Source organism: Boleophthalmus pectinirostris, unplaced genomic scaffold, assembly GCF_026225935.1.
Source record: "Boleophthalmus pectinirostris isolate CB_2022bp ecotype Guang Dong unplaced genomic scaffold, ASM2622593v1 HiC_scaffold_7, whole genome shotgun sequence".
Lineage (NCBI taxonomy): Eukaryota > Metazoa > Chordata > Actinopteri > Gobiiformes > Gobiidae > Boleophthalmus > Boleophthalmus pectinirostris.
The window spans coordinates 12,889,686-12,912,140 of NW_026571473.1; the positions used below are offsets into that span (position 1 = coordinate 12,889,686).

The window sequence follows — 22,455 nt, forward strand, 5'->3', positions numbered from 1 at the left end:
TATCAGAAGTTGAATCTTTATTTTGATCAATTTTAACAAAATCCAATCAATTTGTTTCAAGAAAAATGCAATAAAGTTCCCAATAAACTAATAAACATTGTAGAAAACACAGTGAAGACAATTATGCATATTTCCAAAACAAAGCACCTAGTGGGTTATATTAAAGAAGTACTGACAAAATGTCTGTGTAGAGTTAAAGATTTCATTGGAAAAAATGCACTCCATATGTATGTACTACATAATATATCAATTACCAATTATCACAATACCCAGTATTAACACTCAGTAAAAAAACAAACATTCTTTTTTGTAGCACAAAATTACAAATGCCTTAACACCTATTTATGTTGTATTTTTATTTATTTATTTATTTTGTTTTGTATTATTTTGTAGATGAAAACACAGTGAAGGTTGTGTGACTGTAGCGGCTAGTCATTGAACTTGATCCTAGGTCCACACTGCTTCTGCGGGAGCCCAGCCTGGACCCACTCCTTGAACCTGAATGTGATCCTGGGGCAGAAGAAGCGTTGTATGGACTGCTGATCCCTCTGGAGGACACTGATGAGGCCTGAAGCATTTTTACACCTGTGTCTTCCTCCAGCATGCAATTGTCAAGCGCATCCTTGTAACTGATTTTGAGTTTGCTCTTAGGACATGTTAGATTCTTAGTGTGCTGGCTGAAATTTTGGAGCTTCTGAGCTGTTCTTACATCCACCCAGCCCAAGCTCAATATATCATGAATGGTTCTTCTGCAGCCCATTTGTGGGTCATAGAGTCCCCCTGTCACATACTGGTATTCCAAGAATCTCTGTCCTGCTTCATATGGAAGCCACCTTTCCTTAATGGCTTCAGCAGCAGACATTTTTCTTTTGGTTTTAACATCTTCAAAGCCAATGTATGCCTTTTGTGCTGGCTTGAGTTTATTGTGCATGTCATACGTTATTAAGCCTATGCGACATGCCTCTTGAATGCTTACTCTGTGGCCATTTGCTGGATCAATTATTCCTCCAGTACAAGCTTGTGCCTCTAAAAGTCTTTGACCAGTGATGGAATCTACAAGGCCACGGTTGACAGCTTCAGTTATAGTTATTTTCTCTAGGGTATCTGTGTCAAAGATGGCACCTACTGGATTTGTTTCTGTTATAACTATTTCAACAGGGGTGGTCAAAGTAAAAGAAACACTTGAACTATGCTTGGAATCAGGAGACTCATCACCCACAGTACTTAGTGATGAGTGTTCCTCTGTAACTGTTCTTCTTGTTGTTCTTGTGATTGATGATGATGATGATGATGATGATGATGAAGCATCTGAGGATAATGTTGATAGCATTGTGGATGCACTTGGTTCCACACCAGTTTTTGATGTAATTGTAGTAGTTGTCACATAAACTCCAGGGGATCTTGAAAAATCAAATGCACCATATTTACATTTCTCACTGATAATGCCAGGTGACACTGAGGCCACTGTAGCTGATGATGATGATTCAAGAGGAGATGTACTTGACTGCTCTTGAGTTTTGGTTGTGAATGTAGAATAACGCTTTGTAGAACTAACTGAATCATAACTAGATGAAGGAGACATTGATCCCAGCGAAGGTGGATTAGACTCTGCACTCACTGATGTGACTGTGGGTGTTTTCATAGAAGAGATATTCGAAACAGTGAATTCTATAGTAGAGCCCAATGAACCATGCTTAGCTGTATCACCAGTGATATCTTTTAATTGAACAGCTGAGGAGGTAGTTGCAGCTGATGGTGAAGGTTGTGTCTCTGAAGATGTATTTGAGCCTGCAATAGTTTTGGATGTGATTGTTGAAGATTTCAAAGAGACTAAAGACCCTCTGGCAGAAACATCATCGCCGTGTTGAGTTTTATCAGTGTCAATATCTGTTATTTGAGCAGTTGCAGCTGATGATGCATGTGGAGATGTACTTGCCTGCTCTTGAGTTTTGGTTGTGAATGTAGAATAGAGCTTTGTAGAACTAACTGAACCATGACTAGATGAAGTAGACATTGACCCCAGCGAAGACAGATTAGACTCTGCACTCATTGATGTGACAGTGGGTGCTTTTGTATAAGATATATTTGTAACAGTGACTTGTCTAGTAGAGTCCAATGAACCACGTTTCATTGTATCATTAGAGATGTCTTGTTGAGCAGTTGAGGAGGTAGTTGCATTTGATGTTGACAGTGGTGGTCTTTTTGAGTCTCCCATAGTTTTGGATGTGATTGCTGAAGATTTCACAGAGATTACAGGCTCTCTTTCAGAACCATCATCGCTGTGTTGAGTGGTGATATCTGTTATTTGAGCAGTTGCGTCCGATAGTGAGGTTGGTACAGATGTCCATGACTCAATACTACTTTCAGATGTGAATGTAGAAGACCTTACAGCATATATTTTGGGAACAGTTGACTGATTTGTGGAAGAAAATGATACTTGTTTAGTTTCACCGATTGCATCTGTTGATTCAGCAGGGAAACTAGTTGAAACTGATGATAAGGTTGATGCCAGTAAAGATGTGTTAGATTCAGGACTCATTTTAGAAGAAATTGTAGGTGTTTTCACAAAGGATGTACTTGAAAGTGTAGACGGTCTCGAAGAATCAATTGTATCATCTTTTGTTTTGTCACAGCTGGTGTCTGTTACTTGAGTAGCTGAAAATGTTGCTGCAGCTGACGGTAAAAAGTCTGAAGATGACGATGATGTCGTCCATGAAGATGCACTTGACTTAGCACTTGTTGTAGATGTAAATGTAGATGATTTTACAGAAGATATGTTTGAGGTTGTGGATTCCTTTACAGAATCAAATGAACCATGTTTAGTTTGTGTAAACTGAGTAGTTGAGGGTGATGTTGCTATTGAAGTTAAGGCTGTGGTACTTGGTTCAGCACTTGTTTTGTATGTGAATGCAGAAGATCCCACAGAAGATATGTTTGAAACTACAGGTCGTCTTGGAGAATAGGAACTATGTTTAGTTTTTTCAATTATAATATCAGCAAAGTCTGTTAGCGTAATCATGTTGGATCTGTACCTTTGCAGAATTACCTGGTTGATCACACCTTGTTCAAGAAGGTCACCAATGTCAAATTGTCTCCCTGTTTTTCTGTCAACAATCATAAATTGAGTAGAACCATCTGGTGCAGTTGATGTTATCTCTTCCCACTCGCACTCTTGCTGGGCAAGTTCCAAATAGGTTTCCTCATCAATGTATCCTTTGTCATAAGCTTCACGCACGGTCATTTCTTTATTAGTCTCTGGGTCCACAATAACAACTTTCCTTTTCCTCAAGGTGTTCTTTTGGGTCTTTTCATATTTTTTCTTATCAACAATTGGTAAAAGAAGAAGCCCAGTTGTTTTGTCTTTAATACAGCGTTTCTGAAGTTCCAGATAAGTCAGATTTTCCTGTGTGTTTGGATCAAAGAAACCTTTTGTGTCGTCACTGTCATCAGTCAGAATCTTGTTCATTTCTTCATTGAAATAACCCTTTTGATAGGCTATATTAACATCTATACGATGGCTATGCTCAGGATCAATGATGCCACCACTTGCAATCTGAGCTTCCAGTAAACGAATCCCATGGCCTCTTTCTATAAGACCTTTATCCATTGCCTGAAATAGGGAGATGGTTCTGTCAGTGCCAGGCATTCTGTATCCAGTTACAGCTCTTTCTGCAGACAACAACTTTGCCTTAAACTCTGGCCCAAAGATTCTTTTACTGTAGGCATCACTGACAGACAAATACTCATTGTTGACTGGATCAATTATAAAACCTGATGCTGCCTGGGCTTCAAGTAATTCCAGAGTCGTTCCAGGTCGCAATAAACCAATTTTCATTCCTTGATAAATGGTCATAACTTGATCACAAGCTTCATGATAGATACCTGCGATGCACGTTGACCCTCTCAAATATCGACGTAAACGGTCTTCAATATCCTGCTTGGTTATTTTACCTTCTTCAAAAAGCTTCACATCAGACTGTTCCAACAAATGTGCATTAACTAGTTCAACTAGTGACACTTGGCGCCGGAATCCCTGGAAAGTCACACGATTTTGGGGTTTAGGTAGTAGTAAAAGACCTGTATTTGGATCAGCCTTACACTTTTTCTTTATGGAAATATAATTAGTTGCTTCTTGAGTGTCTGGGTCCAAATAGACTTGGGGACCTGTATTTAGTGTATGGTATATATCCTCATCTATTAGATTTCGAGTCAAAGCAATGTTCTTAGGGAAGAAGATGCTCAGAACTGGATCCAATATTCCTCCAGCAGCTTCTTGGGCTTGAAGAACTCGCAAAGCTGTATCCCTGTCTATTAATCCTCTTTTAAAGGCTTGTCCAGCTGACAAAATATCATTAGTAGTAGGATCTTTGTAACCGACTGCTGCTGCTTCAGCTGCACATAATCTTGATTCATCATTTTTATCCACAACACCTTTGGCACAAGCTTCCTTAACGGTCATTTTTTCATTTGTTTTTGGATCAATGATGAGTCCTGTTGCTGCTTGGGCCTCCAACAGAAGGTCCGTACAATCAGGAGACATTATTTTCAGTTTTTTTGCCTCTGTAAAAGACATTTTTTGCTGTGGGCCAACGGCTACACCTGCAATTGACCCTGTTCCTTTGAGGAAAACCATTTTATCAACAAAGACTTCACTGACAGATTTTGAACCCCTAATTAGCTGATTAAATGTGTATTTATCAATAATCCCAAATTCCAGTAATTGTTGTGCTGAAATTGATTTTCGGACACCATCAAAGATCAGGTTGGAAGGATCAATACTTTTTGAGACTGGTAAGAATTTTAGTTCAGTATCTGTATCTGTTGTGCATTTGTCTTTTAAAGCCTTATAGCTGACGTTTTTCCTAGTTTCTGGGTCAATGTAACATTTAGGATTTACATTTAATGCATTCCATATGTCTTCATCCAAAAGATTACGCTTAATTGCTGTGTCTTTGGTTAAAAACACACCCAGATTTGGATCTAGAATGCCACCAACAGACATCTGAGCTTGCAGTAAACGTATTGCAGTGTCCTTTTTAATTAAGCCCTTCTTCATAGCCTGATACAATGAGAGACGGGTTTCAGAAACAGGGTCCTTGAAACCAACTGCAGCAGCTTCAGCTTCCAGTAATCTATCTCTAGTCTCAACATCCATTAGTCCTTGCGCAAATGCCTGGTTAACTGTAAGTTTGCTGTTGTTTTTTAGATCAATAATTAAACCTGTGGCAGCTTGGGCTTCCAATAGTAAATCTGCACTATCCGAGGGAAGAAGAGAATATTTTTTGGCTTCAAAAATTGACATTTTCACTTGTTGCGGTGTCTGAACTCCAGCAATCAGTCCAGTCCCTTTTAGACAGATTCTTAGCTTTTCAGAAATTTGTGCAATGCTTTCTTCACCTTTCATTAACTTGAATAATGTTGTTTCATCTATAATATTACATTCAACTAATTGTTGTGCTGAGATTTTCTTGTGAATACATTCAAACATAATTTTAGAAGGATCTTCTCTTTCCTTTATTGGCAAAAGTAGGAGGCCTGAAGAAGGATCTACTTTGCTCCTTTTCTTCAACATACTGTAGCTCACTTTTTCTTCTTTGTCTGGGTCAATGTATAAGTTAGGGCTTTGTGTTAACTCACGATAAATATTATCATCTAATATCCGTTTGTTAATAGCAATATCTTTTGGGAGGAAAATGCCAACCCTTGGGTCTATATAGCCTCCCACTGCCTCCTGGGCTTGTAACAAACGGAGGGTGGTTTTCTTGTCAACAATGCCCTTCTTCAATGCCTCAAGCACTGACAGAGGTACAGATGAATTTAAATCCTGATAACCAACAGCCGCAGCTTCTGCTATCAAGAGTCGGTCACAAGCCTTAAGGTCAAACATTCCTTTGTCGTATGCCTCTTTAACAGTTAGCTTCTGATTTTCTTTGGGATCAATAACATAACCTGTGGCAGCCTGTGCCTCTAGAAGTAAATCAGCACACTCTGGTGACAAAAGTCTTTGTTTCTTGGCTTCAGTTAGAGATTTTATTTTATTTTGAACAAGGACTCCTGCAATTGGTTGATTTCCCTTCAGTTGGCTTTTTTTGTCAGCTGAGACCTCTAGAAGAGATTTTCTACCTGTTTCCAGATAATTCAGTGTCATCTTGTCTATAATGCTGTATTCATGTAATTGCTGTGCTGTGACAGACTTACGAATGCCATCAAAAATGAGTTTGGAAGTATCCTTTCTCTCAGTCACTGGCAAAAGTAGCAAACCTGTTTGGGGGTCTGTTTTACATCTTTTCTTTAAATCATTGTAACTGATCATCTCTTCAGTTTCTGGGTCAATGTAATATTTAGGCATCCTGTTTAGTGAATGGAGAATGTTTTCATCTGCAAGGTTGCGCTTTATAGCCATGTTTTTGGGCAGATACACACTGATACTGGGATCCATAATGCCTCCAACAGACTCTTGTGCTTGTAGCAGACGAAGACCTGTCTCATTGTCAACGATCCCCTTTTTCATGGCCTCAAATACAGAGAGAGGTTTGGCTGAATATGGATCTTTATAGCCCACGGCAGCTTTCTCTGCGGCCAATAATCTGTCTCGATCAACACTGTCAACCGTTCTGTTGGAACATGCTTCATCGACAGTCAACTTCCTATTGTTTTTTGGATCAATGATATGCCCTGTTGCAGCCTGTGCTTCCAACAGTAAATCAGCACACTCTGGTGGTAAAAGCTTTTTTCTTTTGGCTTCAGTAAAAGACATTTTTTCATTTTCCCTCGCAATAATTCCAGCAATAGCCCCAGTTCCATTTAGGTTAGCTTTTATGTCAGCTGACAGATCTTTGACAGATTTTTTTGCTGTCTGCAAGTTCTTTTAACTGTTGTCTGGCTCATCTATGACTTTCACATTCTTGTAAGTCTGCTTGGCTGTGACAGGCTTACGGACACCATCAAAAATCAGTTGAGATTCATCCAGTTTCTTTGTCACTGGCAAAAGGAGCAGTCCTGTTTTAGGATCTGTCTTACACTTTTTCTTTAAATCATTATAACTTACAGCTTCCTCTGTCTCTGGGTCAATGTAACACTTAGGATTCTTTGTCAAAGAACGGTTAGTGTTTTCATCCAGTATTTTATGTTCAATAGCTGTGTCTTTTGGGAGGAACACACTCAGATTTGGATCTAGAATACCTCCAACAGAGTCTTGTGCTTGCAGTAGACGAAGTCCTGTCTTATCATCAACTAGTCTCTTGTTCATGGCCTCAAATACAGACAGAGGCTTGGCTGAATATGGATCTTTGTAGCCCACAGCAGCTTTCTCTGCAGCCAGTAGTCGGTCTCGATCACCGATGTCCAACAATTTTTTGTTACAAGCCTCTTCTACTGTCAGTTTCTTATTTTGTTTTGGATCAATTATGTGTCCTGTTGCAGCCTGTGCCTCCAGCAGCAAATCTGCACACTCAGGTGATAAAAATGCATTCTTCTTGCCTTCTACAAAAGAAACCTTTTCTTCATTTTCAGCAATTAATCCAGCAATTGGGCCAGTTCCTTTAAGATGAACTTTTTTGTCTTCACACACCTCTGGGACAGACTTTTCCCCTGTTTGAAGATCTTTCAATGTAGGCTTGTCTACGATTTTGCAATCATATAACTGTTTTGCTGTGACTGGTTTGCGAATACCATCAAAAATCAGTTCAGATGGATCCAGTTTCTCAGTTACTGGTAAAAGTAGCAGGCCTGTTTTAGGCTCTGTCTTACATCTTTTCTTTAAGTCATTATAACTTACAGCTTCTTCCGTCTCTGGGTCAGTGTAACACTTGGGATTCTTGTCTAGAGAACGTTTAGTGTTTTCATCCAGTATTTTACGTTCAATAGCTGTGTCTTTTGGAAGGAAAACACTTAGCATTGGATCTAAAATACCTCCAACAGAGTCTTGTGCTTGTAACTGACGGAGTCCTGTCTTATCATCAACAAGACCCTTCTTCATGGCCTCAAATACAGACAGAGGTTTGGCTGAATATGGATCTTTATAGCCCACGGCAGCTTTCTCTGCAGCCAGTAATCTATCTCTATCACCACTGTCAACTATATTACTGTTACATGCTTCATCCACAGTTAACTTCTTATTGTTTTTAGGGTCAATGATATGGCCTGTTGCAGCCTGTGCTTCAAGCAGCAAATCAGCGCAATCAGGAGGCAAAAGCATTTTCTCTTTTGCTATGTTTAATGGGACTACTCTGTTTTTGTCAGTTATAACTGCAGCAATTGACCCAGTTCCCTTGAGGTACACTTTTTTGTCTTCAGACACCTCTTTGACAGACTTTTTGGACTTCTCAAGTTCTTTTAATGTGGGCTCATCTATGACTTTACATTCTTGTAGTTGCTTGGCTGTGACTGGTTTACGGACACCATCAAAAATCAGTTGAGATTCATCTAGTTTCTTTGTCACTGGCAAAAGGAGCAGGCCTGTTTTAGGATCTGTCTTACACTTTTTCTTTAAATCATTATAACTTACAGCTTCCTCTGTCTCTGGGTCAATGTAACACTTAGGATTCTTTGTCAAAGAACGGTTAGTGTTTTCATCCAGTATTTTATGTTCAATAGCTGTGTCTTTTGGGAGGAACACACTCAGATTTGGATCTAGAATACCTCCAACAGAGTCTTGTGCTTGCAGTAGACGAAGTCCTGTCTTATCATCAACTAGTCTCTTGTTCATGGCCTCAAATACAGACAGAGGCTTGGCTGAATATGGATCTTTGTAGCCCACAGCAGCTTTCTCTGCGGCCAGTAGACGATCTCGATCACTGATGTCCAACACTTTTTTGTTACAAGCCTCTTCTACTGTCAGTTTCTTATTGTGTTTTGGATCAATTATGTGTCCTGTTGCAGCCTGTGCCTCCAGCAACAAATCTGCACAATCAGGTGATAAAAATGCATTCTTCTTGCCTTCTACAAAAGAAACCTTTTCTTCATTTTCAGCAATTAATCCAGCAATTGGGCCAGTTCCTTTAAGATGAACTTTTTTGTCCACACACCTCTGGGACAGACTTTTCCCCTGTTTGAAGATCTTTCAATGTAGGCTTGTCTACGATTTTGCAATCATATAACTGTTTTGCTGTGACTGGTTTGCGAATACCATCAAAAATCAGTTCAGATGGATCCAGTTTCTCAGTTACTGGTAAAAGTAGCAGGCCTGTTTTAGGCTCTGTCTTACATCTTTTCTTTAAGTCATTATAACTTACAGCTTCTTCCGTCTCTGGGTCAGTGTAACACTTGGGATTCTTGTCTAGAGAACGTTTAGTGTTTTCATCCAGTATTTTACGTTCAATAGCTGTGTCTTTTGGAAGGAAAACACTTAGCATTGGATCTAAAATACCTCCAACAGAGTCTTGTGCTTGTAACTGACGGAGTCCTGTCTTATCATCAACAAGACCCTTCTTCATGGCCTCAAATACAGACAGAGGTTTGGCTGAATATGGATCTTTATAGCCCACGGCAGCTTTCTCTGCAGCCAGTAATCTATCTCTATCACCACTGTCAACTATATTACTGTTACATGCTTCATCCACAGTTAACTTCTTATTGTTTTTAGGGTCAATGATATGGCCTGTTGCAGCCTGTGCTTCAAGCAGCAAATCAGCGCAATCAGGAGGCAAAAGCATTTTCTCTTTTGCTATGTTTAATGGGACTACTCTGTTTTTGTCAGTTATAACTGCAGCAATTGACCCAGTTCCCTTGAGGTACACTTTTTTGTCTTCAGACACCTCTTTGACAGACTTTTTGGACTTCTCAAGTTCTTTTAATGTGGGCTCATCTATGACTTTACATTCTTGTAGTTGCTTGGCTGTGACTGGTTTACGGACACCATCAAAAATCATTTGAGATTCATCTAGTTTCTTTGTCACTGGCAAAAGGAGCAGGCCTGTTTTAGGATCTGTCTTACACTTTTTCTTTAAATCATTATAACTTACAGCTTCCTCTGTCTCTGGGTCAATGTAACACTTAGGATTCTTTGTCAAAGAACGGTTAGTGTTTTCATCCAGTATTTTACATTCAATAGCTGTGTCTTTTGGGAGGAAAACACTCAGATTTGGATCTAAAATACCCCCAGCAGACTCCTGTGCTTGCAGAAGACGAAGTCCTTTTTCATTGTCAACAAGCCCCTTCTTCATGGCCTCAAATACTGACAGAGGCTTGGCTGAATATGGATCTTTGTAGCCCACAGCAGCTTTCTCTGCGGCCAATAGACGGTCTCGATCACTGATGTCCAACACTTTTTTGTTACAAGCCTCTTCTACTGTCAGTTTCTTATTGTGTTTTGGATCAATTATGTGTCCTGTTGCAGCCTGTGCCTCCAGCAACAAATCTGCACAATCAGGTGATAAAAATGCATTCTTCTTGCCTTCTACAAAAGAAACCTTTTCTTCATTTTCAGCAATTAATCCAGCAATTGGGCCAGTTCCTTTAAGATTAACTTTTTTCTTTTCAGACACCTCTGGGACAGACTTTTTCCCTGTTTGAAGATCTTTCAGTGTAGGTTTGTCTACGACTTTGCAATCAAGTAACTGTTTTGCTGTGACTGGTTTGCGAATACCATCAAAAATCAGTTCAGATGGATCCAGTTTCTCAGTTACTGGTAAAAGTAGCAGGCCTGTTTTAGGCTCTGTCTTACATCTTTTCTTTAAGTCATTATAACTTACAGCTTCTTCCGTCTCTGGGTCAGTGTAACACTTGGGATTCTTGTCTAGAGAACGTTTAGTGTTTTCATCCAATATTTTACGTTCAATAGCTGTGTCTTTTGGAAGGAACACACTTAGCATTGGATCTAAAATACCCCCAACAGAATCTTGTGCTTGTAGCAGACGAATTCCTGTCTCATCATCAACAAGACCCTTCTTCATGGCCTCAAATACAGACAGAGGTTTGGCAGAATATGGATCTTTGTAGCCCACAGCAGCTTTCTCTGCAGCCAGTAATCTATCTCGATCACCACTGTCAACTGTTTTATTGGTACATGCTTCATCCACAGTTAACTTCTTATTGTTTTTAGGGTCAATTATATGGCCTGTTGCAGCCTGTGCTTCAAGCAGCAAATCAGCACAATCAGGAGGCAAAAGCATTTTCTCTTTTGCTTCGTTTAATGAAACTACTCTGTTTTTGTCAGTTATAACTGCAGCAATTGACCCAGTTCCCTTGAGGTTCACTTTTTTGTCTTCAGACACCTCTTTGACAGACTTTTTGGTCTTCTCAAGTTCTTTTAATGTGGGCTCATCTATGACTTTACATTCTTGTAGTTGCTTGGCTGTGACTGGTTTACGGACACCATCAAAAATCATTTGAGATTCATCTAGTTTCTTTGTCACTGGCAAAAGGAGCAGGCCTGTTTTAGGATCTGTCTTACACTTTTTCTTTAAATCATTATAACTTACAGCTTCCTCTGTCTCTGGGTCAATGTAACACTTAGGATTCTTTGTCAAAGAACGGTTAGTGTTTTCATCCAGTATTTTACATTCAATAGCTGTGTCTTTTGGGAGGAAAACACTCAGATTTGGATCTAAAATACCCCCAACAGACTCCTGTGCTTGCAGAAGACGAAGTCCTTTTTCATTGTCAACAAGCCCCTTCTTCATGGCCTCAAATACTGACAGAGGCTTGGCTGAATATGGATCTTTGTAGCCCACAGCAGCTTTCTCTGCGGCCAGTAGACGATCTCGATCACTGATGTCCAACACTTTTTTGTTACAAGCCTCTTCTACTGTCAGTTTCTTATTGTGTTTTGGATCAATTATGTGTCCTGTTGCAGCCTGTGCCTCCAGCAACAAATCTGCACAATCAGGTGATAAAAATGCATTCTTCTTGCCTTCTACAAAAGAAACCTTTTCTTCATTTTCAGCAATTAATCCAGCAATTGGGCCAGTTCCTTTAAGATTAACTTTTTTCTTTTCAGACACCTCTGGGACAGACTTTTTCCCTGTTTGAAGATCTTTCAGTGTAGGTTTGTCTACGACTTTGCAATCATGTAACTGTTTTGCTGTGACTGGTTTGCGAATACCATCAAAAATCAGTTCAGATGGATCCAGTTTCTCAGTTACTGGTAAAAGTAGCAGGCCTGTTTTAGGCTCTGTCTTACATCTTTTCTTTAAGTCATTATAACTTACAGCTTCTTCCGTGTCTGGGTCAATGTAACACTTGGGATTCTTGTTCAGGGAGCGTTTAGTGTTTTCATCCAGTATTTTACGTTCAATAGCTGTATCTTTTGGAAGGAACACACTTAGCTTTGGATCTAAAATACCTCCAACAGAATCTTGTGCCTGTAGCAGACGAATTCCTGTCTCATCATCAACAAGACCCTTCTTCATGGCCTCAAATACAGACAGAGGTTTGGCAGAATATGGATCTTTGTAGCCCACGGCAGCTTTCTCTGCAGCCAATAATCTATCTCGATCACCACTGTCAACTGTTTTATTAGTACATGCTTCATCCACAGTCAGCTTCTTATTGTTTTTAGGGTCAATTATATGACCTGTTGCAGCCTGCGCTTCAAGCAGCAAATCAGCACAATCAGGAGGCAAAAGCATTTTCTCTTTTGCTTCATTTAATGGGACTATTCTGTTTTTGTCAGTTATAACTGCAGCAATTGACCCAGTTCCCTTGAGGTTCACTTTTTTGTCTTCAGACACCTCTTTGACAGACTTTTTGGTCTTCTCAAGTTCTTTAAATGTGGGTTCATCAATTACTTCACATTCTTGTAGTTGCTTGGCTGTGACTGGTTTACGAACACCATCAAAAATCAGTTGAGATTCATCTAGTTTCTTTGTTATTGGCAATAGGAGCAGTCCTGTTTTAGGATCTGTCTTGCATCTTTTCTTTAAATCATTATAACTTACAGCTTCCTCTGTCTCTGGGTCAATGTAACACTTAGGATTCTTTGTCAAAGAACGGTTAGTGTTTTCATCCAGTATTTTACGTTCAATAGCTGTGTCTTTTGGGAGGAAAACACTCAGATTTGGATCTAAAATACCCCCAACAGACTCCTGTGCTTGCAGAAGACGAAGTCCTTTTTCATTGTCAACAAGCCCCTTCTTCATGGCCTCAAATACTGACAGAGGCTTGGCTGAATATGGATCTTTGTAGCCCACAGCAGCTTTCTCTGCGGCCAGTAGACGGTCTCGATCACTGATGTCCAGCACTTTTTTGTTACAAGCCTCTTCTACTGTCAGTTTCTTATTGTGTTTTGGATCAATTATGTGTCCTGTTGCAGCCTGGGCCTCCAGCAGCAAATCTGCACACTCAGGTGATAAAAGCGCATTTTTCTTGCCTTCTACAAAAGAAACCTTTTCTTCATTTTCAGCAGTTAATCCAGCAATTGGGCCAGTTCCTTTAAGATTAACTTTTTTCTTTTCAGACACCTCTGGGACAGACTTTTTCCCTGTTTGAAGATCTTTCAGTGTAGGTTTGTCTACGACTTTGCAATCATGTAACTGTTTTGCTGTGACTGGTTTGCGAATACCATCAAAAATCAGTTCAGATGGATCCAGTTTCTCAGTTACTGGTAAAAGTAGCAGGCCTGTTTTAGGCTCTGTCTTACATCTTTTCTTTAAGTCATTATAACTTACAGCTTCTTCCGTGTCTGGGTCAATGTAACACTTGGGATTCTTGTTCAGGGAGCGTTTAGTGTTTTCATCCAGTATTTTACGTTCAATAGCTGTATCTTTTGGAAGGAACACACTTAGCTTTGGATCTAAAATACCTCCAACAGAATCTTGTGCCTGTAGCAGACGAATTCCTGTCTCATCATCAACAAGACCCTTCTTCATGGCCTCAAATACAGACAGAGGTTTGGCTGAATATGGATCTTTGTAGCCCACGGCAGCTTTCTCTGCAGCCAATAATCTATCTCGATCACCACTGTCAACTGTTTTATTAGTACATGCTTCATCCACAGTCAGCTTCTTATTGTTTTTAGGGTCAATTATATGACCTGTTGCAGCCTGCGCTTCAAGCAGCAAATCAGCACAATCAGGAGGCAAAAGCATTTTCTCTTTTGCTTCATTTAATGGGACTATTCTGTTTTTGTCAGTTATAACTGCAGCAATTGACCCAGTTCCCTTGAGGTTCACTTTTTTGTCTTCAGACACCTCTTTGACAGACTTTTTGGTCTTCTCAAGTTCTTTAAATGTGGGTTCATCAATTACTTCACATTCTTGTAGTTGCTTGGCTGTGACTGGTTTACGAACACCATCAAAAATCAGTTGAGATTCATCTAGTTTCTTTGTTATTGGCAATAGGAGCAGTCCTGTTTTAGGATCTGTCTTGCATCTTTTCTTTAAATCATTATAACTTAATGCTTCCTCTGTCTCTGGGTCAATGTAACACCTGGGATTTTGTGTCAGTGAACTGTCAGTGTTTTCATCCAGTATTTTCCGTTCAATAGCTGTGTCTTTTGGGAGGAACACACTCAGATTTGGGTCCAAAATACCTCCAACTGAGTCTTGTGCTTGTAATAGACGAAGTCCTGTCTCATCGTCAACAAGACCCTTCTTCATGGCCTCAAATACAGACAGAGGCTTGACTGAATATGGATCTTTGTAGCCCACAGCAGCTTTCTCTGCGGCTAGTAGACGTTCTCGATCACTGATGTTCACCACTTTTTTGTTACAAGCCTCTTCTACTGTCAGTTTCTTATTGTGTTTTGGATCAATTATGTGTCCTGTTGCAGCCTGTGCCTCCAGCAACAAATCTGCACACTCAGGTGATAAAAGCGCATTTTTCTTGCCTTCTACAAAAGAAACCTTTTCTTCATTTTCAGCAGTTAATCCAGCAATTGGGCCAGTTCCTTTAAGATTAACTTTTTTCTTTTCAGACACCTCTGGGACAGACTTTTTCCCTGTTTGAAGATCTTTCAATGTAGGCTTGTCTATGACTTTGCAATCATGTAACTGTTTTGCTGTGACTGGCTTGCGAACTCCATCAAAAGTCAGTTTAGATGGATCCAGTTTGTCAGTCACTGGTAAAAGTAGCAGCCCTGTGTGAGGCTCTGTCTTACATCTTTTCTTTAAGTCATTATAACTTACAGCTTCGTCCGTCTCTGGGTCAATGTAACACTTGGGATTCTTGTCTAGAGAACGTTTAGTGTTTTCATCCAATATTTTACGTTTAATCGCTGTGTCTTTAGGGAGGAACACACTCAGATTTGGATCTAAAATACCTCCAACAGAGTCTTGTGCTTGCAGCAGACGAAGTCCTGTCTCATCATCAACAAGTCCCTTCTTCATGGCCTCAAATACAGACAGAGGTTTGGATGAATATGGATCTTTGTAGCCCACTGCAGCTTCCTCAGCTTCCAATAATCTTTCTTGATCACTGTTGTCCACCACTTCTTTGGTACAGGCTTCTTCTACGGTCAGCTTCTTATTCTTTTTAAGGTCAATGATATGACCTGTTGCAGCCTGCGCTTCCAAGAGCAAATCAGCACATTCTAGGGGCAAGAGCATTTGCTTCTTAGCTTCCCCTAGTGACATTTTTTTGTTTTTACCTGTCACAATCCCAGCAATAGGCCCTGTCCCCTTTAGGTGAACTCTTTTGTCAGCAGATACCTCTGGGATGGACCTTTTCTCTGTCTGCAAATCTTTAAGTGTTTCTTTGTCCAGGACTTCACATTCAAGCAACTGTTTTGCTGTGACTGGTTTACGAACACCATCAAATATCAGTTTAGATGGATCCAACTTCTTTGCAACTGGCAAAAGTAGCAGGCCTGTATGAGGCTCTATTTTACACCTTTTCTTCAAATCATTATAAGTCACAGCTTCTTCTGTCTCTGGGTCAATGTAACACTTTGGACTTTGGTTCAAGGAATGTTTAGTGTTTTCATCCAGTATTTTACGTTCAATAGCTGTGTCTTTTGGGAGAAACACACTTAGATTTGGATCTAAAATACCTCCAACAGAGTCTTGTGCTTGTAGCAGACGAAGTCCTGTCTCATCATCAACAAGACCCTTCTTCATGGCCTCGAATACAGACAGAGGTTTAATTGAATATGGATCTTTGTAGCCCACAGCAGCTGCCTCAGCTTCCAATAATCTGTCTCGATCACCACTGTCAACTGTTTCATTGGTACATGCTTCTTCCACGGTCAGCTTCTTATTGTTTTTAGGATCAATGATATGGCCTGTGGCAGCCTGCGCTTCCAGGAGTAAATCGACACACTCTGGTGACAATAGCATTTCCTTCTTTGCTTCAGATAAAGACAGTTTCCCCCTTTTTTCCACAGCAATTCCCGCAATTGATCCAGTTCCCTTTAAATTTACTTTTTTGTCCACTGATACCTCTGCAATGGACTTTTTGTCTGTCCTCAGGTCCTTAAGTGTTGGCTTGTCTATGACATCACATTCGCGTAATTCTTTTGCTGTAACAGGCTTACGGACACCATCAAAAATCAGTTTAGATGGATCCAGTTTCTCAGTTACTGGTAAAAGTAGCAGCCCTGTTTGACGATCTGTCTTACATCTTTTCTTTAGGTTATCATAACTCACAGTTTCCTCTGTTTCTGGATCAATGTAGCACTTTGGACTCTTATTCAGAAAACACTTCGTGTTTTCATCCAGTATTTTACGTTCAATAGCTGTGTCTTTTGGGAGGAATACACTCAGATTTGGATCTAAAATTCCTCCAACAGACTCTTGTGCTTGAAGCAGACGAAGTCCTGTCTCATCATCAACAAGCCCTTTCTTCATGGCCTCAAATACAGACAGAGGCTTGGCTGAATATGGATCTTTGTACCCTACAGCAGCTGCTTCTGCAGCTAATAATTTGTCTTGATCAGTGCTGTTCACCACGTCATTCTTGCATGCCTCTTCTACAGTCAGTTTCTTGTTGTTTTTCGGGTCAATGATGTGGCCTGTTGCAGCTTGTGCTTCCAGCAGTAAATCTGCACTGTCTGGTGACATAAGGTTCTCTTCTTTGGCTTCCTTAAAAGTAAAAAGGCCTTTATTTCCAGCTATTATTCCAGCAATTGGCCCAGTGCCCTTTAAACAAACTCTTTTCTCTTGTGACACATCAGGAATAGACTTTTTCCCTGTTTGAAGATCTTTCAGTACAGGTTTATCAATGACTTTGCAATCATGTAACTGTTTTGCTGTTACTGGTTTACGGACACCATCAAAAATCAGTTTAGATTCATCCAGTTTCTCAGTTACTGGTAAAAGGAGCAGGCCTGTTTGAGGATCTGTCTTACATCTTTTCTTTAAGTCAGCATAACTTACATCTTCCTCCGTCTCTGGGTCAATGTAACACTTTGGACTCTTATTCAGGGAACGTTTAGTGTTTTCATCCAGTATTTTACATTCAATAGCTGTGTCTTTTGGAAGGAACACACTGACATTTGGATCTAAAATACCTCCAACAGAGTCTTGTGCTTGTAGCAGACGAAGTCCTGTCTCATCATCAACAAGACCCTTCTTCATGGCCTCAAATACAGACAGAGGTTTGGCTGAATATGGATCTTTGTAGCCCACAGCAGCTGCCTCAGCTTCCAATAATCTGTCCCGATCACCACTGTCAACTATATTACTGTTACATGCTTCAGCCACAGTCAACTTCTTATTGTTTATAGGGTCAATGATATGGCCTGTTGCAGCCTGCGCTTCCAGAAGCAAATCAGCACAATCGCGTTTCACTACCATTTGTTTCTTAGCCTCTGTTAAGGTCATTTTAATGTTTTTACCTACACTAATCCCAGCAATTGATCCAGTTCCCTTCAAGTTAATAAATTTTTCTTCAGAAACCTGTTGAACATTTTTCTTTGCTGTCTGTAGGTCTTTAAGTGTTGGCTTGTCTATGACATCACATTCATGCAATTGTTTTGCTGTGACTGGCTTACGGACACCCTCAAAAATCAGTTTAGATGCATCCAGTTTCTCAGTCACTGGTAAAAGGAGCAGACCTGTTTGAGGATCTGTCTTACATCTTTTCTTTAAGTCATTATAGCTGACAGCATCCTCTGTTTCTGGGTCAAGGTAACACTTTGGACTCTTGTTCAGAGAACGGTTAGTGTTTTCATCCAATATTTTCCGTTCAATAGCTGTGTCTTTTGGGAGGAACACACTTAGGTTTGGATCTAAAATACCTCCAACAGAGTCTTGTGCTTGTAGCAGACGAAGTCCTGTCTCATCATCAACAAGACCCTTCTTCATGGCCTCAAATACAGACAGAGGCTTGGCAGAATATGGATCTTTGTAGCCAACAGCAGCTTTCTCTGCTTCCACTAATCTGTCTCGATCACTACTGTCAATTGTTTCATTGGTATATGCTTCTTCCACAGTCAGCTTCTTATTGCTTTTAGGATCAATAATATGGCCTGTTGCAGCCTGCGCTTCCAGGAGCAAATCGACACACTCTGGTGACAATAACATTTCCTTCTTTGCTTCAGATAAAGACAGTTTCCCCCTTTTTTCCATAATGATTCCTGCAATTGGACCAGTTCCCTTTAAGTTAACTTTTTTCTCAAGTGATATCTCTGGGATGGATTTTTTTGCTTCTTGTAGATCTTTAAGTGTTGGCTTGTCTACAACATCACAATCGTGTAACTGCTGTGCTGTGACTGGTTTACGGACACCATCAAAAATTATTTTGGAAAAGTCAATTTTTTTAGTCACTGGGAAAAGCAGCAGACCTGTTTTAGGCTCTGTCTTACATCTTTTCTTTAAGTCATTATAACTTACAGCTTCCTCTGTCTCTGGGTCAATGTAACACTTGGGATTCTTTGTCAAAGAACGGTTAGTGTTATCATCCAGTATTTTACGTTCAATAGCTGTGTCTTTTGGCAGGAACACACTCAGATTGGGATCTAAAATACCGCCAACAGAGTCTTGTGCTTGCAGCAGACGAAGTCCTGTCTTATCATCAACAAGCCCCTTCTTCATGGCCTCAAATAGAGACAGAGGCTTGGCTGAATATGGATCTTTATAGCCCACAGCGGCTGCTTCTGCAGCCAATAAAATGCTTCGGTCACTCATGTCCACTACTTTTTTGTTACAAGCCTCTTCTACTGTCAGTTTCTTATTGTGTTTTGGGTCAATTATGTGTCCTGTTGCAGCCTGGGCCTCGAGCAATAAATCTGCACATTCAGGTGATAAAAACGCATTCTTCTTGCCCTCTGCAAAAGAAACCTTTTTTTCATTTTCTGCAATTAATCCAGCAATTGGTCCTGTTCCTTTAAGATTAACTTTTTTGTCTTCAGACACCTCTGGGACAGACTTTTTTCCTGTTTGAAGATCTTTCAACATAGGCTTGTCAATGACTTTGCAATCATGTAATTGTTTTGCTGTGACTGGCTTGCGAACACCTTCAAAAATCAGTTGAGATGGATCCACTTTCTCAGACACTGGCAAAAGTAGCAGGCCTGTATGAGGCTCTGTCTTACATCTTTTCTTCAAGCCATTATAACTTACTGCTTCTTCTGTTTCCGGGTCGATGTAACATTTTGGACTTTGGTTTAGGAGATTGTTTGTATTATCATCAAACAATTTGCGCTTTATAGCAGTGTCCACGGGGAGGAACACACTCAGATTTGGGTCTAAAATACCCCCAACAGACTCTTGTGCTTGTAGCAGACGAAGTCCTGTCTTATCGTCCACAAGCCCTTTCTTCATGGCCTCAAATACACATAGAGGATTAACTGAATATGGATATTTGTAGCCAACAGCAGCTGCCTCTGCAGCCAGTAATAGGTCTCGATCACTAATGTCCACCACTTCTTTACTACATGCCTCTTCCACAGTCAGTTTTTTATTGTTTTTAGGGTCAATGATGTGGCCTGTAGCAGCTTGAGCTTCAAGTAGTAGATCTGCACAATCTGAAGGCAAAATGCCTTTTTTCTTGGCCTCGTTTAGAGTGAATGTTTCTCGTTTTCCAGCTATTATGCCAGCAATTGGCCCTGTCCCCTTTAAGTTAATTTTCTTGTCAGCAGAAACTTCTGGGATGGACTTTTTTTCTGTCTGTAGATCTTTCAGCGTTGGCCTGTCTATCACCTCACAATCATGCAATTGCTGTGCTGTGACTGGCTTACGGACACCATCAAAAATTAGTTTAGATGGATCAAGTCTTTCAGTCACTGGCAAAAGTAGAAGGCCTGTATGAGGCTCTGTCTTACATCTTTTCTTTAAGTCATTATAACTTATGGCTTCCTCTGTTTCTGGGTCAGTGTAACATTTTGGACTCTCCTTCAGAGAACGACTCGTGTTTTCATCTATAATGTTACGTTTAATAGCTGTGTTTTCAGGGAGGAAGACGCTCAGATTTGGATCTAAAATACCTCCAACAGACTCTTGTGCTTGAAGCAGACGAAGTCCTGTCTCATCATCAACAAGCCCTTTCTTCATGGCCTCAAATACAGACAGAGGTTTGGCTGAATATGGATCCTTGTAGCCCACAGCAGCTGCCTCTGCAGCCAGCAGTTCCTCTCTGTCGCTTATGTCTATAACATCTTTGTCGCATGCCTCATCCACAGTCAGTTTCTGATTGTTTTTAGGATCAATAATATGACCTGTTGCAGCCTGAGCTTCCAGGAGTAAATCAGCACACTCTGGTGGTATAATCACTTGCTTCTTTGCTTCACCCAAAGACATTTTCCCTTTCTTTCCAATTAAAATCCCAGCAATCGGTCCTGTTCCTTTGAGTGGTATCCGTTTGTCTGCAGACACTTCTGGAACAGTTTTTGTTCCTTTTTCAAGAGCTTTAAAAGTGGGTTTGTCTAAGACACCACAATCAAGAAGCTGTTTTGAAGTCACTGGTTTACGGACACCATCAAAGATCAGTTTGGATGGGTCCATTTTCTCAGGGACAGGAAGAAGAAGGAGCCCAGTGTGTGGCTCCACTTTGCATTTCCTTTTCAGAGAGATGTAGGTTGTTCCTTCTTCACTTTCTGGATCCAAATAGAGTTCAGGTTTTTGATATAAAGCATGATAAATATCTTCATCAATAAGATCACGTTCAATGGCTGTATCTTTTGGAAGAAATACACTTAGAATTGGGTCTAAAATCCCCCCAACTGCTTCCTGGGCTTGTAATAGGCGGAGAGTTGTGTTCCTGTCAATTTGTCCTCTTTTCATAGCTTCAAATGCTGAAATTGGTTTGTTTGTGCCAGGACTACCATATCCAACTGCAGCCGCCTCAGCAGCTAGCAGTCTTTCTTCATCTTTTTTATCAACTACACCTTGGTCACAAGCTTCTTCAACTGTAAACTTTCGATTTGTTTTGGGGTCAATGATGTGTCCAGTAGCTGCTTGGGCATCAAGCAATAAATCCACACATTCTGCAGGCAGAATGCTCTTCTTTTTGGCTTCAGTGAATGACATCTTTTTGGTTGAACCTCTAACAGAACCAGGTCCTTTCTGACGCTCAGTAATTACACCAGCTATTGGGCCTGTTCCTTTGAGATTAATTCTTTTATCTTCAGAAACTTCAGGTATAGTACATTGTCCATCAACAAGATCGTCATATGTTGTTTTATCTAATACACCACAGTCAACTAAATCTTGTGCAGTTACTGGCTTACGAACACCTTCAAAAACCAACTTGGGTGTTGAAGTCTTTTGTTCAGGGGCCTTGGTTGGCTTATTCTTGGTTTGCACCGGTATTTGTTGTCGAACCTCTGTCTCTTCCTTCACTTTGAGAAGTCGAAGCTCTTCTTCTAGCTTGTGGATATGAGCTCTCTCCTTTTCAGCCATCTGTAGAAGAGCAAAAAGACAAAAAATAAATAAATATCTTATATGAAATGTACAATAGCAATGAAATCTAAAAAACCTACAAAGTAAAAAAAATAAATAAATTACACACTTGCAAAATATTTGGCATACCTTAGGTTAGTTATGTACCTGTAAGACAATACCCAAATTATTGGTTGCAACTTATATGTAAATATTGTGAATATATTTTAGCAAGTGTATTTAAAGAGCAATTTAGTGCCAATTGACGCAAATAACATTTTAGCATTTTAACAGGATGAAAATAAAATGATAAAAATTAAAACAACAAATTACTACACATGCATGGTAGTTACTAATAATCACCATGGTGTTTATTGGTGCTATTTCATTAAGTAAATTATTAAAAAGGTAAATAATAGTTTCCATTGTAGTGCCATATGTCATTGTATCCATTATTATTATTGGTCATTTCCATATACTTGTGTCCATCCTATTATCATGCTAAAATGTTGTAAGATACCACAACTACTACTACATATTTACTGCAACTGATGCAGTGCATGCAGAAATTGTTGTTCATATTACTAACATGCATAAATTTAACAAAACAAACACTACAACAGCACTACAGAACATATGATGAAATAATATTTCCAGACATTCAGTTCAATATAAAGAGACACCATAAAAGAGCAAGCCCACAATATACTGGGGATGAAGAAGGGATGGTGCTCCAACATAGGTGCAAGCATGCAAGGAC

The 22,455-nt window shown here is 40.0% G+C and overlaps 1 protein-coding gene across 1 annotated transcript in view; it reads right to left on the minus strand.

Annotated features, from left to right (window-relative positions):
• Positions 1-22,455, minus strand: part of LOC110172264 (uncharacterized) — a 36,226-nt gene continuing 13,771 nt past the window's right edge. Inside the window, 3 exon segments of the mRNA XM_055164770.1 lie at positions 1-4,956; positions 7,150-8,299; positions 9,027-21,716. Coding sequence (XP_055020745.1) covers positions 383-4,956; positions 7,150-8,299; positions 9,027-21,716 — 18,414 coding nt within the window. The 3' untranslated portion in view covers positions 1-382.